Below are 19387 nucleotides of genomic sequence, written 5' to 3' on the forward strand. Positions count from 1 at the left end.
AGTCTTTTTCATTCACTCCTCTAATTCTGCCATCCCTTAAATGTTGATGTCCCTAAGCGTTCTACCTTGGGTCTCTTTTCATGCCAACACATTCCCTGAGCGATATCAACCTGCTCCCTTAGCTTTAGGTACCGCCTGGACATTTCCAAATCATCATGTTCAGGCTGCCCCCACTCCTGGACCTCTCTGCTGAGCTGGAAGCTCTCTTAAATAGGCATAAGTAGGTTAACTAAAAAAAAAATGAACCACTACAAGAGGACCTTCATCCATCTCACCTCCACTAATCCTGACACGTCTTTGTTGGCAGCAAAGGAAGTTAGGAGGAGGGATGCTAACCTGTTATGACCCCTTTGGCATTGGAGATACACCTCCTCCCATTGCCCATAACCAGTCCTCTAAGTAAACATTCATGGGCAGAGATTCTGTCGGCAGACTTTTGTGCTGACATACCCTCCAGAGAACAATGAGATAGTCCTGAAGTCAGCTGCTACAGGGCCTTTAGAAGGAAGACAAGTTGGAAGTACCATATGGGTGGGTCAGTTTGAGTTTGAGTTTTGGGGGAAACTTTTGAGTTTTTGCTCACTTGGTTCCCAAGTCCCAACCCTCTCTATGTGTGGAGAATGTAGAAGATTGGGAAATTTCCAAGAAGGGACCCAACAGCCTCCACTTAAATTTCCTGGAAGCATCCCAGACTCAACGGCTCCAAAATTGATTTCATCTCTCTGCTTGTACTCCATCCTAGTTAACAATATCACCTTTCACCATCTTGGTGATAAGGAAAACCCCCATCAGCCACCTGAGACCCCCAGCCCTCACAGAAGACCTGCATCAGCATAATATTAACCTATCACCTGGCCCATCAACTCATCTATTACCTGTCGCATCAGCATAACACTAAACCTATTACCTGGTGCATCAACATAATACTAACCTATTACCTGGCGGGCATTAGTCACCTGAGACCCCACCCCCTCGGACCACCCCAACTTAATAAAAGTGGGAAAAATCGGGTAGAAGGGGCTCAGAATTTGGTGGCGAGACCCCTCTGAGCCCGCTGGTAAATAAACCTTGACTCTCCAACTCTGTGTGCCACTCGCTTTGTCCTCGGGACCACCCGCTGTAACACTTGCTGTAACATCACTAGGATGAACGAGGCCGCCTCCCTATAAGCCCAGCCCTGCCTAAACCGAGGAGCCTGACCAAAGAGACAGGGGCGACGACGTAGGCGGCAAGGCCGGGGATGGACTTCAACTCCCGGCAGACCCTGCGCGCAGGCCGCGGATCCCTCCGCTCTCCATTTGCCCCGCAGTCTGGGACCCCACACAGCCCGCCATGGGCCAAGGCCAGGTTTTTCCAGGATACAAGGTCAGTCTTCTCGTCATATTTCCGAAGAAGGACGGCTGGGAGCTCCGGAGAAAAAAACGGACTTTTTTTTTGAGGAGAAAAGCGGAGGCAGACGGACGAAGAGATGGGGCGCTGAAGTCGCCGATTTTCGCGCGCTTTGGCGCGGGTGGTTGTGGGTAGTGCGCCCGGGAGGGAGAAAGAAGTTGGGGGCTGTGGCGCGCCGCCCGCAGGGCCTGAGGGGGATGTTCGAGGACGAGCCTCACACCGAGGGGGCGGCGGTGGTCGCCGCGGCCGGGGAGGCGCTGCAGGCCCTGTGCCAGGAGCTGAACCTGGACGAGGGGAGCGCGGCCGAAGCCCTGGACAACTTCACCGCCATCCGGGGCAACTACAGCCTAGAGGTGAGCGGCGGCAGGTGGGGCGGCCGGACGACCCCCGCCAGGCCCCACCCCCGCCCCGCCCCCGCCCAGCCTATGGGGCGGTGGGAGTTTCCCCACCGAGGAGCGTCGCTACCCTGCCGGGCGCCGAGGAGTGCGGGGCGGGAAGGGTGGGTGTAGCTCAGGCGGTCCACCCAGTTTTTTAAGGCGGGAAACTAAACCCTAGAAAAGGAGCAGCTTGTCCTAGGTCCCGCGCCAGTCAAGGGGACTCCGGGCGTCCAGACCGTACCTCCCTCCGCCCCGCCAAGCGCCACAAACGTCATGTACTGCCCTAACATCAATGCAAATAAATATAATGGTAAAAACGAAAATGAATTGCGTGCCAAGACACCGCTGCTCAGAGCTTTATACCATCTCAGTTCTCTCTGAACACGTGTGTTCTCCCCGTTCCACGAACCGGAAGTGGAGCCCCAAAGAGGTTAAGCTACTTGCCCAGGGCCACAGGTTAGTGATGCAGCCAGCAGGAGCCTGAGCCATTGAACCTCTCCATCCTCTGCCTCGCCAGGGCGGAGCTGTGGGCCACTCACTTTGTAGCGCGGCACTCACTGTGCGGTGGCTCGATCAAAGCCGATGTGCACGCGAAGCTGATCGCTCCGCCCCACGTTCCTCCTCTGTCAGATCAAGGTCCTGATGAAGCCAGCAAAGTGTCTGGCTGTGAATAAAATAAATGTCGGTTATCATTGTTAGGTTTTCCCCTCTCACTGTTACATTTTATCCTCACGACAGCCCTGTGAACATGGCGTGGCAGTCAGTATTATACCTACTTTCCAGGGTATCGAGGCCCTGAGGATTGTCTTGCCCAGGGTCATTCCAATGTGGAAACCCAGACAAGCGTAAGCCCATTGTAGAGACAGAATTGTGATGGAACGTATTTCAGCTTATCATTCCAACCACCGTTCAAAGGCGTTTATGAGCCAAGAGGGCTCAGCCCACGCATAGGGTGCTCCACTGACTCACCACCCAGTGAAATAATTAATTGCTGAGTTCAAAAGCATAAAGTTGGAAATGTGGAGTCGACTGTATGTGTGTCTATATATGAGGGGGAAAGTACCTGAGAAAGACTCTTGTATGTCTCCAGGATAGGACTGGATAGACTGGATAAAGGACAATGAATGATCTGCATCTGTGGGTAGCATGCCTGGAAAGCCGAAGGAAAAATAAGAAAGTAAGGGAGATTATGAATCAGTGGCCTCTCAGTTCAAAACTGATTTCTGAAAGCCTGAGAAAGCATTTCTGACATCCCAGGTGCTCCTTTGGTCTCTCATTGAATAAGCATTTACTGTATGCAAACTGAGTCAAGGCATTCAACTAGGCACCTGTTTCAGATTCTTGAATATGACAAGCTTGTTCCCAGCTGTGTGCTTCTCCATGCCGTTCCCTCTGCTGGGAACCTTTCCTCTCACCCCCAACTCCAGGGGAGGTTGAAGAGCTAAATCTCTAGTTAGGCAGAGTTGATCAGGATATCTTAAATGTTTGCTTTAGAAAGCACCTGATTTATGAGCTGAGATTTTGTGAGTGTTTATTCTATCCAGTGTTTCATTTTCCTCCTCTTACCTCCCCCTTTCAGTTTTTGGTGACAGGCACTTGGAGTAGGCACTTTCATATATCTCAGCTGGTTCCCAAGAACCAATCACCTCCCCCCCCCCCCCCAAACCCTACCTATCTCTAGTCTACCTTACAAACTGCTGCTTACATTTTTGGTGATTTACCATTTACCAATTTTAAGTTTTCCTCTGCGAAGCTTTCCCTGACCCTCAGTCAAAATCAGTTACTCACTACTTATATTCTCCCACAAGGCTTTATCTTCAGTTCTTATGGCTTATCTCTCACCAGTTATAGATAAGAGTATCTGTTCTTTGTAGCTCTAGACTTGATCCATGAGATCAGAAATCATTTTTGTATTGCTAAGGCCTAGCATTGAGGCCTAGGAAATAGAATAAATAATATATAGTTGACTTTTTTTTTTAGGAAAAAAAATCAAAATAATTCTAGTACTGATATTCTTTTCCATCTTGCTATAATAGCATTTTCGGTCAGTAGCTTGTCTCCAAAAGCTCTATAGTACTTGGATGTTATTCCCAAATAATTCAATAGTAAGGCTTCTAAAAATGTTCATCTTTAAGCTTACCTGCCTCATTTAGTGCTTTTAGCAAATAAGATTTCTCACTCCGTTAGGATAGAAACACTGAGTTTTAGTTTTATTGATGGCCACCCATTTCTACCACCCTTTTTAGATTATTACAAGAAATCTTTGTATCCTTCTAGAATCTGGTCTTAAAGAGGATCTGCAGAACAGTGAATAGGAGCAGTATTATGTTGTGCTCTGAGATTTGCATCTGTAATTCTTAATCCTTAAAGTGGAGTATTTCACCAATGAAGTCATAAAATGATTCTAGCTTGGAGATATAAAGTCTAATGCAGAAAATTAAGTGTGGAATTCCCAAATGTCACCTTTTTTGTAGTATTGTAAATTGAGATATCTAAGATGGAGAGCCATACATACTACAGTCATGTACCGCATAACAATGTTTCAGTCAATGATAGACTGCGTATATGATAGTGGTCCCATAAGGTTATAATACCATATTTTTACTGTACCTTTTCTATGTTTAGATATGTTTAATTACACAAATATCTTACTATTGTATTACAATTGCCTACAGTATTCAGTACAGTAACATGCTGTACAGGTTTGTAGCCTAGGAGCAATAGGCTATACCACATAGCCTTGGTTTATGTTAAGCTATACTATCGAGGTTTGTGTAAGTTCACTCTATGATGTTCGCACAACAACAAAATTGCTTAACATCGCATATCTCAGCACATATTCCTTTCGTTAAGCAATGCATGACTGCATCTTAAAGATGACATGTTTTGGGATAAATGATTCTCCAACTTTTTACCTCACAAAAATGACAGTCTCCTTTATGTTGCACAGGGTAAGTATTAATTTTTTATGTGTGACTCCTGTGCCAACTTTTTACTCTGTTCTTTCCTTTCTCTGCCAAACTGGTTAAGAAGAAACAAAACTAAAATGGTAGAAAGGAACTTCAGCATCATCAAGGCCATGACTGGTGTTTTAAAATTGTGAAAGTAATGCTGACAAGTTTTAAGTAATGCTGACTCTCATACAGTCATGCTTCGCTTAACGATGGGGATACATTCCATTAGGCAATTTCGTCATTGTTCGAGCATCATCGAGTATACTTACGCAAACCTAGATAGTATAGCCTACTATGTATCTAGGCTATAGGAAATAACCTGTTGCTCCTAGGCTACAAACATGTTTAATATGTTACTATACTAAATACTATAGGTAACTGTTAAACAATGGTAAGTATTTGTGTTTCAAAACACCTAAACAGAAAAGGTACAGTAAAAACATATTATAATCTGAAGGGACCACCATTGTATATGAGGTCATCATTGACCAAAATGTTATGTGGTACATGACTGTATTAGATTTGAGGTGTAGGTGAAAGATCTATCTTTAGATTAATACTGATTTAGCATGGTATAGTTATAAGAACACAGGATTAAGAGTAAAGATTTTTATACCCATTATTGCAACTAACTTAGCTTTGTGACTTTGGGCAAATATCTTCATTTCTCTGACCCTTTATCTATAGAAGGAGGATTGAGACAGATAATTCTAAAATATCTTCTGCTTTTAGAATTCAGGCATTTAAACATAATAATACATCCATTTCGCTGTTTGTCTTTTGCCTGCCAGGGAGAAGTTATACACTGGTTGGCATGTTCATTATATGTTGCATGCCGCAAAAGCATTATTCCCACAGTTGGAAAGGGTATCATGGAAGGAAACTGTGTTTCACTTACCAGAATACTACGTTCAGCTAAATTAAGGTAAAGCACTTTGATTTTTCTAATGTTGTTTTATAAGCTCTAAATTTAATTTTAGAATTGAATTTCTCTTTATTTTAAATCATTTGACTTCATTTAATTCTAAGTTTGTTATCACATGGGTATCCTTTCCCAATTTTCACATTCTTCCTCTTCCTTTCTTCCTCAAATTCTGACTTAAGCTAGAGGCCTCTGTGCTAAATCTTAATTTTTTTAATTTTTTAAATTTGGAAATAATTTCAGGCTTACAGAAAAGTTGCAAAAATAAGGAAAGGATAGGCCTGGTGCCGTGGCTCACGCCTGTAATCCTAGCACTCTGGGAGGCCGAAGCAGGAGGATTGCTTGAGCTCAGAAGTTCAAGACCAGCCTAAGGAAGAGTGAGACCCCATCTCTGCTAAAAATAGAAAAAATTAACTGGGTATGGTGACGCGTGCCTGTACTACCAGCTACTCGGGAGGCTGAGGCAGGAGGATCACTTCAGCCCAGGAGTTACTCACCCGGACAAAAGAGTGAGACTGTCTCAAAAAAAAAAAAGAAAAAAGAAAAGGCCAAACATACCCATATACCCTTGACCCATATTCACCTATTATTGATATTTTATCCCATTTGCTTTGTCATTTGATCTTTCTCTCTTGAATATATAGATCTTTCTGTCTTTAATATTTTTTCCTGAGCCATTTCAAAGTGAGTAGTGTGAATTTATAGCCCTTTAACCCTAAATACTTCAATGTGTAGTTCCTTAAGTAACTACAGTACAATTATCAACTTCAGCAAAGTTAACATTGATAAAATAATTTTATCTAACCTGCCATCTCTGTTCTAGTTTTGTTAGTCAATTTAATAATGTTCTTTATAGCATTTTTTCCTTCCAATTTAGGATTAATTAATGCATTTGCTTATCATGTCTATTTATTCTCCTTTAATTAGGAACGTTTCCACAGCCTTTGTCTTTTATGACATTAACATTTTTCAAGAACATAATCCACAACCACCTTGTCTCCCTTTTTATTATAATAGATTGTTCCTCATTTTGGATTTGTCTGATATTTTCTTACGATGAGATGCAGATTATACATTCCCTGATGGAAAACTATACAAGTGACTTTGTGTCTTCAGAATATCACAGATATCTGATGGTGCATGTTATCCATCTGTCGTGTCTCACTGATGCTGTTAACTTTGGTCATTTTGTCAGGTGTTGTCCTATTTCTCTATGTATAGTTCATATTTTTTTTCCCTTGCAACTGCTCTACAATTCTTAGTTATTTATATCTATTACTTGCTCCAGTATCAACCATATAGAATTATTTGCCTGGATAGCAAACAGAAGAAATGGAGTTATCCAGTTTGAATAGGTGTTAATGTTCTTGAGACAGAACTATTTGAGATCATTGTCTATTTGCTATGCCTAGTTTTCTGGGGTGGAAGAGGAGCAAAGTTTAAAGCCCTGTCCAGGGATGGCAAATAGGTTTCAGTTCATTTTAAATGAAAAAAAAAAAAGGCCGGGCGCGGTGGCTCACTCCTGTAATCCTAGCACTCTGGGAGGCCGAGGCAGGTGGATTGTTTGAGCTCAGGAGTTCAAGACCAGCCTGAGCAAGAGTGAGACCCCGTCTCTACTAAAACTAGAAAGAAATTATATGGACAGCTAAAAATATATATATAGAAAAATTAGCCAGGCATGGTGGCGCATGCCTGTAGTCCCAGCTAGCCGGGAGGCTGAGGCAGGAGGATCACTTGAGCCCAGGAGTTTCAGGTTGCTGTGAGCTAGGCTGACGCCACGGCACTCTAGCCCAGGCAAGAGAGTGATACTCTGTCTCAAAAAAAAAAAAAAAATTCTCAGAACAATTTTGCTTCTTTGAATGGAAAATTAATAATGTCAAGATAATTTTAAAAAGCTTTAGATGTTAATTTTTATAATAGATGAAAATAAAATCAAGATTGATGGGGTTGAAGTAATGTTATTTTTTTTATTTAATTTTTTTTTTTTTTTTAAGAGAGACAGGGTCTCACTTTGTCACTCATGCTGGAGTAGTGGCACAATTATAGCTCACTGCAGCCTCGAACTCCTGTGCTCAAGGGATCCTCCCACCTCAGCCTCCCAAAGTGCTTGAATTATGGGCGTGAGCCACTGCACCCATCCGGGGTTAAAGTAATTTTTTTTTTTTTTTTTTTTTTTTTTTTTTGAGACAGAGTCTCGCTTTGTTGCCTAGGCTAGAGTGAGTACTGTGGCATCAGCCTAGCTCACAGCAACCTCAGACTCCTCGGCTTAAGCGATCCTACTGCCTCAGCCTCCCGAGTAGCTGGGACTACAGGCATGCGCCACTATGCCCGGCTAATTTTTTCTCTATAGATTTTTAGTTGGCCATATAATTTCTTTCTATTTTTAGTGGAGACGGGGTCTCGCTCTTGCTCAGGCTGGTCTCGAACTCCTGACCTCGAGTGATCCACCCGCCTGGGCCTCCCAGAGTGTTAGGATTACAGGCGTGAGCCACCACGCCCGGCCTAAAGTAATTTTTTGATTGCACAAAATGTTATCCATTTTAATAAAAAACAAATCTGATCTTTTTCTGTCAATGTTTCTCATCACTGACCATATTATTTTTAAATCTTTGTAATAGTAGGATGTTGGGGAAACTGAACAAAAAAGATTTATAACAAAAAAATTTACAATAGTACATGCTTATGATGAAAATTTCAAATAATGTGAAATGAGTTCTGGAAATTGATGATAGTGATGGTTGCACAATGTGAATGTACTTAATGCTACTGAACAGACTTGAAAATGGTTAAAATGATAAATTTTGTTTTGTAACATGCACAAAAATGATTTTTAAAAATGTCAAGTAATACAGAAGTGTTAAAGGTAGAAAGAAGTCTCCTCCTTTTCTCATTCCCCAGAATTAACCTTTATACATAATTTCCTATTATATATAAACACCTAAATCTATTTTTCATTGTTTTTTTTCTTTTTAAACATAAATGAGTTTATACTATATGTGTTGTTCTGCAGTTACTTTTCTTACTATGTATTTTCGAAATCCTTATATATCAGCATATATAGTTCTACCTCATTAATTTTTTTTAATGACTCTAGGATATTTTAGGGTATAAGGATGTTTCATATATTTAGCCAGCTCCTTATTGATGGACATTTAGGTATATCCAGTCCTTCGTGATTATAGACAAGTAACCAATTGTAAGTATGCATTTCTGATAAATTCCTAAAAAGTATAGTGATTGCTAACGGGGGTCAAAATATATGTCTTTTTAAAGTGTAGATTATTATTTTCAAAGTCCCTTTCTCCCCAAATTTTTTTGTGTCAGATTCTCAGTGCTATAAGAGCAGTTCACCAGCATCAACATGTTTATTCAGAGAAATAAAAAAAGAATTGCAAATGATATTGTTATTTATTTATAATAATTTGGGCTGTTTGCAAAATTTGAACTTTAAGTATAATTTTAAATGGTTATGTAGATCTTTCTAGACATGGGAAAATGCCCATTAATAGTATTAATACATCATACTATAAAATAATATATAAGTATAGATTATAGACATATGTAAAAATAGCAGATTTTTATTGAGTATTTACCTATGTGCCAAGCATGTACTTAAGTATTAAATGTTTTGCATCTCTTTATTTATTTAGTCCTTATGGTGATTCCATGCAATGTCTCATTTTATAGATAAGGAAACCAAGTTACAGAGAAGTTTAAATTAATTGCCAGGGGTAATGTACCCAGTAAATGGCAGACTCTCCCAAGTGCATGCTGTATTACACATGTATCTACACACAAATATATATCAGTATGTCTCTGTTTTAAACCTTTTTTTTTTTTTTTTGGAGACAGAGTCTCCCTCTGTCACCCTGGCTAGAGTGTAGTGGTGTCATCATAGCTCACTGCATCCTCAAACTCCTGGGCTCAAGTGATCCTCCTGCTTCAGCCTCCTGAGTAGCTGGGATTACAGGTGCATGCCACCATGCCCAGCTAATTTTTCTATTTTTCGTAGAGACAGGATCTCACTGTCTCAGGCTAGTCTCAAACTCCTGAGCTCAAGCAGTGCTCCCACCTCAGCTTCCCGGAGTTCTAGGATTACAGGCATGAGCCACCTCGCCCAGCCTAAACCACATTTTTCTCAGCCTCAGTTTGGGACAAAAACCTAATACTATGTAATTTTCAACTTAAATAAAAGTATCACATAAAAATTTGTTTTGCTATTAAGTATATTAAAAAGTGGTATCTGTTGTGCAATTTTCTTTCTTCTTTTTTTTTAAGAGACAGAGTCTCACTCTGTCACCCAGGCTGGAATGCCATGTCCCAAATATAGATCACTGTAACCTCGGATTCCTAGGCTCCAGTGATCCTCCTGCCTCAGCCTCCTGAGTAGCTGGGATGACAGGCACATACCACCACACCTTGCTAATTTTTAAATTGTTTCTAGAGACAGGTTCTCACTATGTTGCTCAGGCTGGTCTCAAACTCTTGGCCTCAAGTGATCCTCCTGCATCAGCCTCCCAAAGTGCCAGGATTATAGGCATGAGCCACCATGCCCAGCCCTGTTTTAAGTTTTGCGAAGTAATTTATCCTTATTTTCACAAGTCAGTACCTTGTGATTTAAATCAAGTTGACACTTGTTCCTTCATTCAGTAATTATTTTTGTATTATAATAAAACATGAAAGAAAGTTCATGAAAAACTTTTTCATATATTTTATTTGGAGCATTTGATGATGTTAATTTGTTACAAAGTAATTTTATCTCGAGTGCCATTAAAATTCAGTAGTGTGCTGCTATTGGAACATAAGTCACATATTTACTATCCCTACCCTATATAATTGTCCCTCAATATCCATGGGAGACTAGTTTCAGGACCCACCTTACCCCTGCAGGTACCAAAATCCATGGATAGTCAAGTCCCTTATATAAAATGATGTAGTGTTTGCATATAATCTATGCAGATCCTCCTATGTTCTTTCTTTCATTCCTTTCTTTTATGAGGTCTCACTATGTTGCCCAGGCTGGAGTGCAGTAGCTATTTACAGGGGTGATCATTAGGCACTACAGCCTCGAACTCCTGGTCTCAAACAATCCTCCTGCCTCAACCTCCCACATAGCTGGGACTATAGGCATGCCCCACTGCACCTAGCCCATATACTTTAAATGATCTTTAAATTGCTTGTTATAGCTAATGCAATGTAAGTAGTTGTTATACTATATTGTTTAGGGAATAATGACCAGAAAAAAAGTCTGTACATGTACATGTACAGTTCAGTACAGATGCAAGCATCCATTTTTTTTCCAAATATTTTTATCTGTGGTTGGTAGAATCCATAGATGTGAAACCCACAGAGATGGAGGGCCAACTGTACTCTGTGTATGTGTCTATATGTGTGTGGTAAAATGTATATATCATAAGTTTGACCATTTTAACCATTTTTAAGTGTATAGATCATTGGCATTATGTACCTTCACATTGTTGTGCAGCCGTCACTACTATCCATGACCAGAACTTCCTCGTCTTCCCAAACTGACACTCCATACCCATTAAACAATGGCTGCTGAGCTGCTTTCTGGCCCAGCTCAGCCTCAGCAAGCCATGCTGCACTCTACTGATGGGCAGGGCTGATGCCCATGTGGGGCCCAGCCATTGGCACTGGCAGGGTGTGGTGGGCCTCGGCCCAAGGAGGAGAAAGAGGCACATGGGTCCCCGGAGTTTCTGGTCAAGGGGTACAGCACATACAGTGACCCACCTTGACACTGGTCCCCAGGCCCTTGTACTACTTCTTAGCGTCCTGGTGACCTTGGGTTGGCCTTGAGGACCAGCCAGGCATGGAGATGCACATGCTCACTACTGTCCTCTACTGGCTACTGCTGTCTGTGGCTCCTGGCCAGTTGACATTTTAGCAACCACAAAGGCACCTGAAGTGAGCCTCTGTTTGCCAACAGTTGGGATCTTGGTACCGGCACAAATGATTTTCGTTCACCTGACCTCACAGAGTCATCAGGGGTCTGTGGCAAGTCTCCTCTCAGGTTTAGAATCTCCCTAATTTTGGTTTGAGATTCAGACTTCATTCCAGCAACTTGATTCCGTGTTCCATGGAGTTGGAATTGAAGCTCTGCTTTTAAGGACACACTTAACAGGTCTCTAATAGACATCACTTATTTTACAAGGCTTTGACTGAAGGGGTATATTTGAGATATGACCAGACTGCTGTAAAAAGTTGAGGTTGACTTTATAGAGCTGATAAAAAAAAAGCCATTTGTAAAGACTGGGCTGGCTAGGCTGTCTAGCTGTGGAGGGGAAAAAAAGAAAGAGTGGGCTGGTACCTTGTCTACTTGGTTCCCTTACAAGGTACCTGACCTTGTGATAAGTAAAAAAAATGTCACTTTCTGACATGCCCGGGAACCTCAAGATATTTGGGGCACCTCAAGAAGAGAGGAATTCACTCATTCATTCGTGTAATATAATACTAATACTTACTTTGCAAGTAAATTGGTCCTACTAAGGTTTATCTTCAGTAAAAATGGGGAACTAGAAAGAAAAAGATTATGTTTCAAAAAATATTTTAGCATACCTATGTTAAATTCTAGCCATGACCATTGTTGTTGAGTTTTTATTCTTTTCCTACATTTTGGACTAAATCCTGAAGTTTTTCCTGGTTACAGGTCTCCACACTGATGTTTCAAAATTTTACTTCCACTGTTCTGACTTGGAATCACTGAAATTAAAACTGCTGGCTGGTGCACTAGCTTATGCCTGTAATCCTAGCACTTTGGGAGGTTGAGGCAAGAGGATTGCTTGAGGCCAGGAGTCAAGACCAGCCTGGGCAACGTAGTGAGACCTTGTCTCTACAAAAAAAAATTTTTAAGAAGTAGCCATGCATGGTGGCTTGCACCTGTAGTCCTAGCTGTTAGTGTTGGCTGTGGTGGGAGGATCGCTTGGACCCAGAAGTTTGAGGCTTCAGTCTGCTATGATCACACCACTGCACTCCATCCTGGGTGACAGAGTGAAACCCTGTCTTAAAAAAATAAATAAAAATAAATATATATATACGTATGTATACACACACATATATATACACACATACATACGTGTATATATATATATATAGAGAGAGAGAGAGAGAGAGAAAGCCTAATTCTAATAAGGGATGCATGAGACAAACCCAATTTACGGACATACCACAAAATAACTGGCCTATTCTAAAATGTCTAGATTAAGAAATTAAAAGTTGCTATAAAGAATATCATTTAGATAATTGGCAAATTTTAAATTTAAATTTAAATAGACTGATAGCATTTTACCAGTATAAAATTTTCTGATTTTGATTATTGTACTCTGATTATGTAAGAGAATGTCTTTTTTCTCAAAAAATAGAAACTGAAGTGTTTACAGGTAAAGGGCATGATATCCAAACTTTACTCTCAAATGGTTCAGAATAAATTATATATATATTGTAATAGCTAGTGTTCTCCAGAGAAACTGAATGAACAGGATATATATATAGAGAGAGATTTATTTAAAGGAATTGCCTTACATGATTGTGGAGGCTTAAAGAGTCCAAAGTCTGATAGGGTAGGCCAGTAGGCTAGAAGCCCAGGGAAGAGTTGCAGTTTGAGTCCAAAGGCAGTCTGCTGACAGAATTCATTCTTACTCAGGGGAGGTTAGTCTTTGTTAACACTTTCAACTGATTAGATGTGGTCTACCCACATTGTGGAGGATAATCTGCTTTACTCAAGTCCACCAATCAAAATGTTAATTTCATCCAATAAACGTCTTCACAAAAACATGCAGAATTTTTGACAATATCTGGATGCCATGGCCCAGCCAAATTGACACATAAAATTTACCACCATATATGTGTGTTTATAGTATATATAGAGTTAGATGATAAAGGAAATATGAAAAATCTTAATAACTGGTGAATACTGATGAAAGATATAAAAAGAGGTCTTGTGCTATCTTTGCAACTTTTCTGTAGATTTAATATTATTTCAAAATAAAGTTTAAGGGATAAAAGGAGTGGTTAAGTACACTTATGGTACTTTCATACAATGAAATAAATTGTAGCTCTTAAAATGATGGAAGAGGTTTTAATTATATAAAAAGATGTCCAAGATAAATTAGAGGAAAAAGCGAAGTCCAGAATATTGTAGGTACAGTAATCCTTCCTTATTCAAGGTTTCACTTTTTCATTTACCCCTGGTCAGCTTCAATCTGAAGATATTAAATGGAAAATTTCATAAACAACTCATAAGTTTTAAATTGCATGCTGTTTTGAGTAGCATGATGAAATCTTATGCCATCCTCTCCATCCTGCCTGGGATATGGATCATCTCTTTGCCAACGTATCCACGGTATATTCTACTTGCCCCCTTAGTCACTTGGTAGCTGTCTCAGTTATCAGATCATCAGATCATAGGAAGAAGAAGGGTGAGTACAGTACAAAAAGATATTGTGAGAAAGAGAGACCACAGTCACATGATATTTTTATTTTTCGTAGAGACAGGTTCTCGCTGTGTTGCCCAGGATGGTCTCAAACTCCTGGCCTCAAGTGATCCTCCCACCTTGGCCTCCCAAAGTGCTGGGATTATAGGAATGAGTCACTGAGCCTGGCCAGTTCTGTGGTTTTTAATGTATTTACAGACTTGTGCAACCATCACCCCAATTAATTTTAGAACATTTTCATCACCCCAAAAAGAAACCCCACACTCATTGGGATTCATCCCTAGCCCCACTCCCACACCCAGCTCCTGGCAGCTACTAATCTAATTTCTGTCCGTATAGATTTCAATGTCTATTCTGGGCATTTCATATAAATGGAATCATACAGTACGTGGTCCGTTGTGTTGGCTTCTTTCACTTAGCATAATGTTTTCAAGGTTCATCCATCATATAGCGTGTATCAGCAGTTCTTTTTATGGTCAAATAATATTCCATTGCATGGATATGGTATACATTTTGCTTATCCATGTATCCATTGATGAACATTTGGATTATTTCCACCATTTGGCTATTATGACTAGTATTGCTGTAAACATTTGTGTATAGCTTTTTGTGTCAACACATTTTTATTTCTCTTAGATATGTACATGGGAGTGGAATTGCTGGATTATATAGTGACTCTTATGTTTAAGCTTTTGAAGAACTGTCAGACTGTTTTCCAAAGTGACCATACCCATTTACATTCCTACCAGCAGTTTATGAGGGTTCTAGTTTCTGCACATTCTTGTCAATACTTGTTATTATCTGTCTTTTTATTATAGCCATCCTAGTAGGTGTGAAGTAGTATCTTATCATGGTTTTGATTTGCATTTCACTTATGACTAATGATGTTGAGCATCTTTTTATGTGCTTATTAGTGTATCCTTTTCTGTCTCTCTTTTTTTAATATTTGAAATTTTTTTCTTTTATACAATGGGGTCTCATTATGTTGCCCAGGCTGGTCTTGAATTCCTGGACTCAGGTGATCCTCCCACCTCAGCCTCCCAAGTAACTGGGACTACAGATTTGTGTCACTGAGCCTAGCCTGAGTTGTGTATTCTTTATAACAGAATCCCAATGAATATTGAAAGCTGTGAAGTTTACATCTTATTTTTGTTTTAAAAATCATAATCATAATTTAAGTGATAACAGTACTATAAATATTGTTTGTTTTCAGTCACTTTGATGCATTTTGTTCCAGGTTAGGACAGCCATTCTTGGGAGAGGAGTATGTACAATGGATTATATGGGAATGTAATAGTCAAGGCTCTTGTTTACAAAAAAACAGATATCAATTACTAACTTTGGCTAACTTAGGAAGAAGAGAAATATTAAATAGCTAATAAAATCTTTAGGATGACTTAAGAAACTTGGCTTGGAAAAGGGGCAGGAACAAAAGGAGACTGGGCTCACAGCCAAAAAACATATCACAGAATCCATATAGTGAGGACACAGCTTGCATGGCTAGCAATGCTGTCCCTGGATATTGCTTTTTATTTGCCCCTAGGAGCTGAATATTGCTATTGATCCTGCTATAAGAATTTACCACTTCCTCACTTCTTACACCACCAGCTTCAGATTCAAATTCCTGAGCAGATGCATCTGATAAAGGAACTCAGGTTATATTCCTTCATCCTAACTTCTGGTAAAGCTGATTTATCTAGTGAAGATAAGACTCAAAAGTGGGAATATCCTCAAAGCAAAGGGTTTCATATGCTGATCATCCAAAAGAGAAAAAAAGTCCTCTTTAAGGGAGTATAATTTGTGAGCCAAAACATATTTAGTAATCTGGCAAATTTTTTGCTGCTATTGATAAGATTCTTTTAATGGGACTCTTAGAATCTGAGATTTCAATCAACATGTCCAGAGTTTGAATACCTATGGACAATTAGGGGATAATGTCTTTCATCACCTTTTTAAAAAATTACAAATATTATTCTGTATATATTACTAGACAATAAAGTGATCTTTGACACTACACATTTTTAATCTAAGACCACACTAACATAGAGACATAAAGAATGTACCTATAATTGAATAAGCCAGGCAGGTAGAATAATAATCTATTAAGTGGTTTTCTTGTTGAGCCTAAGAAATATTGATTTATAGAAATGCCCCGTATATTTTTAAAGACAGAAATGATTTCAGGAGTCTTGCAAGGCTTTGCCCTAAAGGAAAATGTAAATGTGTTAGTTCGCATATCAAAAGCTGCCTCGCCTCAGGAGGGTGTCTCAATGGTCAGTAGCAGCTGCTTTCCAAGGCGACTGCTGCTATCTGGGCCTATGACTCTCACCTGTTTTGAAAGACAAAGCAGGTCTTGCCTAGAGCCAAGGGATGCTCGAGCTGATCAACAAAGACAGGCCGCTAGAGATGAGAGCTGATCAAATAGATATGCTGCCTGAGCTGGACCCAGACAGAACCATGCAGTTAAAATAAATAGCATAAGGGACAGCTCATGTTTGACTTCTAAAATCTCTGTTGTAATACACAATAACCAGAGCCACGATGTCTCTGTTTTTGCTAAAGTAATAGCTTTATCATAAAACTTAGAAGTTTGCCTTAAGAAGATTTTATAACTCATTATTCACCTAGATAGAGTTAGTTGAAGGATCTGTAGTAGCCTTTTAGAAGACTTTGACCCCAAACCAAACTACCTATCATTATGTAAATCCCGTTGCTGAGAAACTGTACCTACCTATAAGTATCTGTGTAAAACTTCAGTCTGGGTTACATTTCCGCGGGAAGAGATGTAACCTTCTGGGCACCCTGCTTTATCTATCTTCATAAATCTTTACTTTATAAACTATATCTTTGGCTCTGTGTATTATTTTTATTTCTGTTTCCTATTATTTTTGCATCCTTTGCAACGCCCCCTGTCTGAGGGACCCGAACTTTTGATGAGAGCATAGCTAACTCCCCACATTTTTTGAGTATATACTACCCTCTTTCCTTTTGGTGGTAGAATCACCCATTGGAACTCAAACACTTGAATTTTACTCCTAACCTGTAACAATCTGGTGCGTTGTGATCAACTTCCCATTTGGAAAATGAGAAAAAGTCTTTCCATTTGGGAGACTTCTGCTTTTCCTCAAGCTAATTTTGTGAACCTGTCAATCTGTTAACTGACATTTGCTTTTTAATTTTTTTATGCAGAATACTGTCTAGGTGCTATAGGGAATAAAAGAAGTAGGTAAATGCACACAAAATGTCTGCATAGAAGACACTTTATCTGATGACCACTAATTTGAACTCTACATCCCCGTAGTGATCCTGGGAACCAAAATCATTTCATAGCACTTGGGAGTAAGGTTTTTTGTTGTTTTTTAATAAATTCAGGTTACGTATGTGTGTGGTTTTTTTGTTGTTATGTATGTGTGTGTTTGGGGAATTTTTTTGAGATGAGATCTCACTGTATTGCTATTCACAGGCGCAATTGTAGTGCACTAACCCAAACTCCTGGGTTCAAGTGATCCTCTCCTGCCTCCCAAGTAGCTGGGATTACAGGCGTGTACTACTGCACCTGGCCTAAATTTAGGTTTTTTGATAAAGAGTCTTAGTCATGAATAGAATGTTTCCTTTTCAGTCCATTATCTGAATGAATTTTAAAGTTGCCTTTTTTCTCCTTTTTTTTAGTTTAATACAGTTTTTTAGTAAAATGAAGAAATGGATGGACATGTCAAACCTGCCACAAGAATTTCGTGAACGTATAGAAAGGCTAGAGAGAAATTTTGAGGTGTCGACTGTAATTTTCAAAAAATTTGAGCCAATTTTTTTAGATATATTTCAAAATCCATATGAAGAACAACCAAAGTTACCACGAAGCAGGAAACAGAGGTGAGACCCTTAATCCTTTTGTAATTGACATAAAGATTATAATACAAACTGAAGAGAATTTGCTTTTTTGAAAGTCTACTTTTTGCGAGAAATATCCATCTCCAAAGAACTTAAATTTCTTTTTAAATCCATGTACAATTAATTATCCATGTGTGGAAATTGAGGGTAATACTTATTTTTCTGTGTTCTGATTATTTTATGCAGATTGGAAAGGCTTATTTACGTCCATTTCATACATCATAGATTATCTGTCCTTTGTGAATGGAATCTTATATATCCTTTGACTTTACTATTTGTTGTTTATATTCACTGTTTCAATTTGCATGATATTTAGCAAGCCACTCAGACAAAAAGTATATTTCTTTTCCTTTTTAGGAGGATTCCTTGTAGTGTAAAGGATCTCTTTAATTTCTGTTGGACACTCTTTGTTTATACTAAAGGTAAGGTGATACTTTCAATGGTCTTAAATTTCTACTGTGGGAACTTGGTGCTATTTCACATGGAAGGTTTCTGGCTTTTATGTCTTTTTTTCTTATAAAGGTAATTTTCGTATGATTGGGGATGATTTAGTAAACTCTTATCATTTACTTCTGTGCTGCTTGGATCTGATTTTTGCCAATGCCATTATGTGCCCAAATAGACAAGACTTGCTAAACCCTTCATTTAAAGGTAAGACTTTTATTTATTTTGAAAACTGATTATCAACTTTTGGCAAAAGTTTTAAAAGTTGACCATATTGTTTTTTTCCCTGCTCCTCTTACCCTGTAAAACTAGGTTTACCATCTGATTTCCAGACTGCTGACTTTAGGGCTTCTGAAGAGCCTCCCTGCATAATTGCTGTACTGTGTGAACTGCATGATGGACTTCTAGTAGAAGCAAAAGGAATAAAGGAGCACTACTTTAAACCATATATTTCAAAACTTTTTGATAGAAAGGTACTGTACTTATAATTAAATGATTAGGGGTCAGCAGCAGCCTCAAAGGAAAAAAATGTTTTAAGCAAGTTCTCAACATTATAGGACTCAGGGTCAAGATTCCCAGGTTTCAATCTCTGCTGTGATGCAGAATTTCCCTGTGATCTTATGTGATGTAAGAAACTCAGCTGTTGAAGAATATGACAAGCTATATGTACCGCCAGGTAAATGCACTGTCAGAGCCAACTATAGGAGGTATTGATAAAGAATTATAGGCCGGGCATGGTGGCTCACGGCTGTAATCCTAGCAGTCTGGGAGGCCGAGGCGGGTGGATCGTTTGAGCTCAGGAGTTTGAGACCAGCCTGAGCAAGAGCGAGACCCAGTCTCTACTAAAAAAATATAGAAAGAAATTAGCTGGACAACTAAAAATATATATAGAAAAAATTAGCCAGGCATGGTGGCATATGCGTGTAGTCCCAGCTACTCAGGAGGCTGAGGCAGTAGGATTGC

The 19387-nt window shown here is 39.6% G+C and overlaps 1 protein-coding gene across 1 annotated transcript in view; it reads left to right on the forward strand.

Annotated features, from left to right (window-relative positions):
- The first annotated feature begins 1308 nt into the window (after positions 1–1308).
- Positions 1309–19387, forward strand: part of RBL1 (RB transcriptional corepressor like 1) — a 59839-nt gene continuing 41760 nt past the window's right edge. The window contains exons 1-6 of the mRNA XM_045528629.1: positions 1309–1742; positions 5512–5645; positions 17762–17962; positions 18338–18402; positions 18503–18631; positions 18737–18897. Of these exons, the coding sequence (XP_045384585.1) occupies positions 1587–1742; positions 5512–5645; positions 17762–17962; positions 18338–18402; positions 18503–18631; positions 18737–18897 (846 nt within the window). The 5' untranslated portion in view covers positions 1309–1586. The remainder of the gene's footprint in view (positions 1743–5511; positions 5646–17761; positions 17963–18337; positions 18403–18502; positions 18632–18736; positions 18898–19387) is intronic.

This window comes from Lemur catta, chromosome 17 (genome assembly GCF_020740605.2).
Source record: "Lemur catta isolate mLemCat1 chromosome 17, mLemCat1.pri, whole genome shotgun sequence".
NCBI lineage: Eukaryota > Metazoa > Chordata > Mammalia > Primates > Lemuridae > Lemur > Lemur catta.